The 8,267-nt window shown below is 37.1% G+C and overlaps 1 protein-coding gene across 3 annotated transcripts in view; it reads left to right on the top strand.

Annotated features, from left to right (window-relative positions):
• Positions 1-8,267, top strand: part of CERKL (ceramide kinase-like) — a 129,573-nt gene that overhangs the window by 85,033 nt on the left and 36,273 nt on the right. For 2 of the 3 annotated variants that reach the window (XM_012000041.1, XM_012000040.1), the window contains exon 3: positions 4,145-4,276. The exons of the other annotated variant lie outside the window; for it this stretch is intronic. In XM_012000041.1, the coding sequence (XP_011855431.1) occupies positions 4,145-4,276 (132 nt within the window). The remainder of the gene's footprint in view (positions 1-4,144; positions 4,277-8,267) is intronic. 3 annotated transcript variants of the gene reach the window in all.

The following is an 8,267-nucleotide window of genomic DNA, read 5'->3' as shown; positions in this document are numbered from 1 at the left end:
TGCCATACATTTCATACCACTGGTCCTGGAGATATTGTCAATGTCTTAATGTCTTCCTTCCATCTCACTTAAATTTTGAGACCATAATCCCTTTTTTCCTCTCTTAAAAATTCTCAGCGTTGAAGCTCAATCTATTAGATACCTCTAGCTGGCACTACTAGTTGCAGTCCTGTGCAGACTACCGAGTCATTTTCTTTACTCCTTGAAGACTTAAAGTCTATCTTACTCTCACTCTCTCTGACACCACTCCTATTAAAATATTATGTTTCTTTAACTATTTTTTCAGTTTTTGGTCTCCTCTCCTTCAATGAGGATGATTTCTAGAATGTTGGTTCTCAAAATGTGGTCCCTTTGCAAACATCATCAGCACCTGGGAACCTGTTATAAATATGAATTCCCAGACCACACCGCAGACTACTAAGCCCAAAACTCTGGGAGCTGGAGCCCAGAATCTATGTTTTAAGAAGCACTTCAGGTGATTCTGATGAAGATGTCAGTTCCTTAGATGTTGTTATTGTCATTACCGACAATTTTCTCTGAGACCACAATTTGAGTCTCTGATTTTTCACTAGTTCTCAACCCATTTTAAGTCCTTACTTTCCCCTTGCCAGCCAGACATTTGAATATTCCTTAACTCTTCTCTTTCACATACCGTATCCAAAGAATCAACAAATGCTGTCAGCTATACCTTCAAAATACTTATAGAATCTAACTTTTAACCTCCACTGCAGTCATTCCAGTCCAAGCACAATCATTTCCCACCTAGAGTGTTGCAATTGTTCTTATTTGGTGGCCCTTGGCCCTACTTTATCTACTTTCCACAAAGCAGCCAGAGTGTTTCTTTCAGCACCTAAGGTCATATGGCTTCATTGATTGAAATTCACCATGCGTGAATTTCTCTACGCAAGCCAAAGTCCTTGTAAATGCCTGCAAGGCTCTAGGGTGACCTGACCTTCCCTGGCCAGGAAGTCATGCCCACCTTTGCCCTCCCTCCCTCCCACTACTAGTGATCTTCATTTTTATTTTTAGAAGGTATTACATTACCACGTGATATACTCTTGTTCCTTTCTGTCTTGTGCCATTAGAGTGGAAGCTTCACAAGGGCAGAAGTTTTTCTTGTTCACTGACAGAGCCTCCGTTTCTGGAACTCTGCCTTGTACTGAGCAGACATGCAGTTATTTGTAAATACATGAATATAGGAAGATAAATTTGTAGGTATGTGTGTGATAACACTGTCCTTATTGGGACTACCCCTGCTTGAGAAGTAAAGCAGGGCATTCCAATAAGTTTACTAGGTAAAGTAAACTTAATCAGGATACTTAACCTAACACTTGGCCTCTGGTCTTTAAGCAAGTTTCTTTTCCTGTCGCGTTTCATATAAGTAAGCTCTAGGTTACTTTTAGTAAGCTAAAAGTAAGCTTAGTCCTTCATGGTTAAAGGACAGCAATATTGTCCTTTATGGCATTTAAAAAACCCAATCCAGAATCACACATTGCACTTAATTTTCATGCCTTTAGTCTCCATTAAATATGTTGCCCTTTGTATTAATAATTTGAGTGATGAGGGACAGAGTTTAAGAATATATAAATATTTTGTCCCCAACTGATTGTCACTGGATGGCTTTAGCACCCATTGGTGATTCTTGCCTGAATCAATAATTATTGCGATGACCGAAAATAGTGATTTTTCTCTTTATAATTCTTCTATATTTATTAATTACCCTAATATTATTCTATAGAACAGAATGTTCTCTTCTCATCTTTTGTTTGTTTAGTGTCAGTATTACTCATGAAGTTGGGTGTTTTGAAAATTCAATTGTTGTATAATCTATTACTGTTATTATTCCGTTTTGTATTGTCTCAGTTTGGGTCTTTCATCTGAATCCTCTCATGTAAGTAGTATAAAGATCAGCAATAGAGGAACCTAGAGTAAAGTGTGAGCAGAGAAGCCTTACTCTGAGACAAACTTCAGAGAGGTGAACTCTGTTGCTGATTAAGAAAAGCTTCACTGAGGAAGTGTTGTTTGAAGTGAGCTTTGAAAAGTCATAAAATTTTGACGAAAGTGGGGATGGGGTGGAGCATAAAGGAAAAACTGTGTGAACAAAGGAAGGTCTGGCAGACTAGGAATTTGGCAATAATACAATGATTCTGGACCTTGATGAGGAAGTTGAAATGGAACATAAAAACCCTCCGCATTTCACTTCATTTATTTGCTCAGGCAGCTCTCATTGCCTAAAATTTTCACCCCTGCTGTTTTGCTAAAGGGTGGGATAAGGGGTAATGAGGGAGGAAATTTTAGGGGGTGAAAACAGCACAAGCCAAAAGCCCCACTCAGATACTCACTTCTCTTGAAGCCTTTTCCAGATCCCTAATAAGAACTAACCACCCTCTCTGACACACTCTGTTGTACTTTGTGCTTCTCTGTTAACATGCCTCTGTGTTTTGTGCTGTCTGTATTTGTGGATACATCTTCCTCCTTTAAAGTACAAATCATATCTTAATCCCTTGGCCCTTCTACCCAGTACTTAGCACAAATGCTCAGTAAATGTTTCTTTTCTTTTGGAGACAGAGTCTTGCTCTGTCGCCCAGGCTGGAGTGCAGTGGCCGGATCTCAGCTCACTGCAAGCTCCGCCTCCCGGGTTTACGCCATTCTCCTGCCTCAGCCTCCCCAGTAAATGTTTCTTTAACACGTGTGACAGAGAAAGGAGAGGAGAGTGATTAGGATTGGGAGCAGGAGGGTTCTGAATGTCATTTTAAGGGGTTTGGGCTCGCTCTTGGCAGCAATGAGCCATAGCCGCCTTTGAACTGTGCAGCACTTATCAGAGCTGTGATACCAAAGGATGCAGTGGAAGGGGAGGACAGCCAGCATGCCTGGGCACGGTCCCCAAGTCAGAGGACATCAGTGGGAGAAGGCATGGAAGCAAGTAGCTACCATCTTATGAATCTGAGCACCCATTGAAATGTGGCAAGGAAAAAGGAAGGCATTGAGCTTGGTTTTGAGGTTTCCAGCCTGGGTGATTGGAGGCTGATGCAGGCTTCTTACTAAAAAGGGCTCTAGGCAGTTTCACCAGGAATGTTTAAGGAGTTTATCATGACCCTATCTCTTCCTCATCTAAAAGTCTTCCTAAAATCAAAACAGTATGTCCTGTGGAAATATTTCATTGTATCAAATATAATGAGAAGTAAAATATTCTCTCTACTTGACGTATGAAACACTGACTCCTTGTAGTGGACAATTTTCACTTGTCTTTTTAGTAATGGATTTTATTAAAAATAGATGTTAATAACGGCTTCTTTAATCTTTAAACGTGGCCCTCTGAGAGCAGCTTACCATAAAAGAAACGGTTGTCAGCTTTCTTTTAGCTCCTCAGTCCCTCCTGCCCCTTCCTAACAACAGAAAATTTGCTTTGCACCTGCTCCAACTGGGTTCGAAGAGATAAGCATCTTGCAAGCCCAGAAAATTGTAGTATCAAATCTCAGCCCCAACTGTGAGGCAGCACTGTCATCGAATCCCTGCTGAGAGGCGTTGCTTTCCCAATTCCCAAAAGAGTTCTTTCTCCCCGGCCCCTTTTCAGGCTTGAACTCTGACCGAAACCCTCTTTTTAACTCCCAGCATGCACTGCACTTGGTACTGACACTGACCCATCCCTGCTTCCTCTATTCTGCACTGGACTCATCAGTAGGTCAGGCGTTGGTAGCCCCGGGGTCACTGGGGTGCCCAATTCCAATAATGAGCACATTTAGCCAAGGAGAGGAAATGTACCCTTCTATTTGTTACAGTCCATTGCTTTTTTCCAGAAACAAATGCTAAAAGAACATTTGATATATTGTGGTTTGGTAAATACACATATGCACTGCCTAATATTCACAAAGTTGCCTCTCTTTTTTTGCATCTTCATAAAATAAATGTATTGTTCTAACTCATGATTTATTTTAAGAGGGATATACCTATTTCACAGCTAGGAAAAATGTAAGTGTTTTAAAATAAAGTTATATTCAGAATTCTCTTGCAATAATTTCAAATAAAAATAGCAAATACTATTTAAATGCCTATCACATTCTAACAGACTTGTGTGTCATTTTAAAGGGAAAGAAAAAAATGCTGACAAGGACTTTACAACGTTGTCTTTAAAATTTCTTCTTAGGCTTTCCAAACAGACCGAAGTCATTAAAAATACTCCTTAACCCCGAAAGTCACAAAAAAGAAGCTACCCAGGTTTATTATGAGAAGGTTGAACCTCTGTTGAAGCTTGCAGGAATAAAAACTGATGTAACAGGTAAGTAATTTTCAGAATATAATTTCACCATTTACAAAAATGTACAAAAGCAAGATAACCTGAATTTGTTCTTAATGCAAACTTGGGAAACTACTTGTAATATCTACAGCATTTTTATGTCTTCATAACCTACTGGAGCCAGCTTGAGGGTTACAATTTAATTATTTTTATTAGAATGTTAATATTTTCTCTTTAGAACTTTTCAGATTTTTTTTTCAGATGTAAACAATTGTTAGATATAATTCTAAAGGAAGCTATATACTTGTTTACATCTTCATTGAGATGTTTGCTATTTACATGTTAATTTTGCAGTTAGGCAAGCAATTGATTTTTTGCTCGCTTATATAGTTGATGTCGTTCCATAGAATTCTTCCTCGGGTTGTTTTTGTTCTGATTCTGACCCCTGCTGGTTAGGTCAAAACTAAGCACTGAACTGCTGGTTTTATTAATAGATGAATTTAGAGAGGCTAGAAGTTTAAATTTGTTGTCTAAACTAAGAAGTGTACTTAGGTTTGTGCCAAGGAAAATAGAAACTTGTTAATGCTAAAATTATTACATGATTAGTAATATCCTTTTTGATTTTTTGAATTTGGTGGCCACATTTCTTTATTTCTTTAAGACTTATTTTTGTATGGTGGGGAACTGAGTAGAAGAGTCGATGCTATGGAGAATCACAACTTTCCTAACTTTATTTCTATGTGGCTTCACTAACAGTGGAAATTTGCAATAAATTTTAATTAATAAAAAATATTATAAAATAAGCCTACTCAGGGGACAAGCCCAGAGTGCAATTGGAATTTCCTAGTCCCAGTTATAAATTCCTAAGGAAGGGATTCACAGTGATGTGGCCTTACTCAGGTGTAAACAAAGGAGATAGGTTTCAAGACGTAAATAATGTCATTGAAGGCTACACCTAGTGATTTGGTGGACTGAGGTAGAAGAAAGTTCCCAAAAAAAAAAAAAAAAGCAAGTTTTGTAGGAAGTTCAGCCCCCATGAAGTGTGCTTACAATTATAGAGGTTCAAGAGAAACTACCATGAAAACTCAAGGGGAATTTTTGAATTAAAATAAAGTTATAGTGAAGAAATTAACTTTCATGTTTGTGACCTTTGGCTTATTTAGAGGTGATTTACAAGTAAAAGAGAGAATTCAGATTTATGTTTTCTTTCTTTTGAAGATTTCCAAAGATGGGCTGAAGGAAAAGTTTGAGATTTGTATTAGGGTGAGACAATTAAAAGTTGAATAAACATGTTGGCATACTAAATGACTATTTTGTGTCGTTGCTTTTACATGTGAATATTACAAAGCAAGCTTGACATGGATATTGCTATATAGCATTCACTTCAGGAATCTCATTGTATGCTTGCTCTGTGTTCAGCGTTGTGCAGGATGCAAGATCAATAAGATATCATACTTGCAATTGGATGACTTGCTATGTTATTAGGGATTCAAAGAGATACTTAAAATCATTATAGCTGGGGTATACATAAAATAACTTTAATGTATCAGAGGTGATATTTTGATCGGAAGGTTCAAGAAAAGCATTTGAACTAGGCAGTTTTTAAGAGGGAGACAAAAAATGAGGGAAGGAAGTCAGGCTAACAGGCATGTACTGTAAAAGTGGGGTGGGGGAGAGAGAGAGTATGTGTGTATGTGTGAGAGAGAGAGTCTGTGTGTGTTACACCCACACGTCTTGAGAGTTTGTGCCATAACTTTGATCTACTTTCCTCAGTTTTGACATTATCTGAATTCTTATCCTATCATCATAAAATAGCTGCCAGTGGATTTGATCCTTTCTTATTAATATCCAGTGGGATGGGGAGAGGTGTGCATATGTGTGCGAGAGAGACCCAACATGCTTTAATCCTGAAGATGAATTAAAATTTCCTTTTTTCAGTTTGGGTACAGATACTGTATTACTTCAGTCAATCTGGAATAATCATTTATTTAACCATCAAGACTCTTCCCAGGGGCTGAGGGCAGATCCCCTTTTCCTGATGGCTGAAATGCCTCAATTGAATCTGGATTCTGTTAGGGATAAGAAAGGGCAAAATGACTTCTAGGAAAGCTCTCAACAATGTATACTACAGGAGATGTAATTCCAGGTTATGAATGAATCCTAATGCTGCACTCAGCAGTTTACTCATCATGTATTGATCCACAGTTGGTGTAAAATTTTTTTTTATCATAGTGTTGCAATCTGATTTGGCAAGATGACTCCACCAGCAGAATTAAAATTTAAAAGGAAGAGAAAAAGAGATTGGAGACAAGAAAACTGGTATACAAAGCCTGAACTAAGGCAGAGGAAATCATCTAAATGTGCTTTCCTTCTTTCTTGTATTGGAGACAAAAATATTATGTCTAGAATTTTGTTCTCTAAATTTGTAAATATTACTAAGTACCATATTTAAAAATAAAACAATAGAATATTCCATAAAGCAAATTTAGAATTTACTTACATTTATGCCGAATGGCTAATTATTAGCGGCCTAACACTCCTCCTACAGGCAAATTTATAAAATTACATCCTTCACTTATAAAACCATTTTAGTATGCATATTGGCTCAGTATTTATGAAAAAATATTTCTTGAATAAACCTGAATTTTTGAAAAGTTTTAGTCTTTCTGCCTACCTTACAGTGTTATTTTTGTGGTTGAAATAATATATTTGAAACTTTGTATATTATACTACAGAAAGATGGTCATAATACTGTTTCAGTTTCAAAAATTATGTCATAGTAAGATTGAATTTGTATTTTATTTGAAAAAAAAAGCATATGGAAGAGTAAAGCAGAAAGAGGACATATCTTCTACATGTCCAGTGGGACATTGTTGTAATGTATCCTTGTGTGCATGGGTGAATCCAAATGGAATTGGAATTACAAAATAAACCCTATATGATGAGTTCATTAGGAAATAGTGCTATATAAATATGAAGTATAATATGAACAATTACAGCTAGATATATACACAATAAGGTATTGTAATTTTTTCATAAATTTATTTTAAAAATGGATCTTACCACATTAATAAAAATATACTTCTTTCAGCTTGGGTTGTGCCAGAATCCTAACTACTTCTGAATATAGATCAGCATGTTTCAAAATATTTGTGCTAAACTTGCATCCCCACTCTGCTACAACCACCAATGTAGCATCTTATCTAATGGCATCAGAAAAACTTCTGGGAGAACCTGGGAAGAATTATTTTTTCCCAATTACCTATTCATACACAAATCAAAGAAGAGTATGAACTATAAGCCCACGCTGGCATATGATATCATTTCTCTTGCTTCTAAAACAAAGCAGGTTTTAGAGATTGTACCATTAAAGGTGTGAGAGATATTCTGAGGATCAGAGATCCATAGGATAATGCATAGAACAATAGAGTGAAAAAGTTAAGGCAGCAGAGAAATCAGACTGATAAGAACTTTTGAGGCCATATGGTTCAATTTTTTCCTTGTGGGTGGAGCACAGATGTGTGGCGCTAAACTTTGGCTTGGCCACCTACACTAGAGGCAGAGTATGTTACTGGACAGTACTGTTTGACATTCTTTTTTTAAAATTATACTTTATGTTCTAGGGTACATGCGCACAACATACAGGTTTGTTACATATGTATACATGTGCTGTGTTGGTGTGCTGCACCCATTAACTCGTCATTTATGAATGTTCAGAGTTACTGTACCTTTGGGCAGATTAGAAAAGGCACTTCCTCTGTGCTAACTTACAAAAAGTTGCCCTTTCTTCCAGGCTAATTCATCCTTTGCTTATAAAACCATTTTAGTATGCATAATGCATTTAGTATGCATATAGTATGCATAGTATGAAAATATTTCATACTTTCAAAATATTCATATTTCAAAAATATTCAGCCCAAGGTCACTAGATTCAGCCTAGGGTCATTTGTTAGATTGCAAATTCATCATTCCTGTTGGCCAAGTACCTTCGTGCTAGGCATAAACTGTACAAAGTGAGAACTTGTGAGCTGAC

Source organism: Mandrillus leucophaeus, unplaced genomic scaffold (genome assembly GCF_000951045.1).
Source record: "Mandrillus leucophaeus isolate KB7577 unplaced genomic scaffold, Mleu.le_1.0 Scaffold614, whole genome shotgun sequence".
Classification (NCBI taxonomy): domain Eukaryota; kingdom Metazoa; phylum Chordata; class Mammalia; order Primates; family Cercopithecidae; genus Mandrillus; species Mandrillus leucophaeus.
The sequence above is the reverse complement of the archived record's forward strand: the minus strand, read 5'-3'. Positions and strand labels throughout refer to the sequence as shown.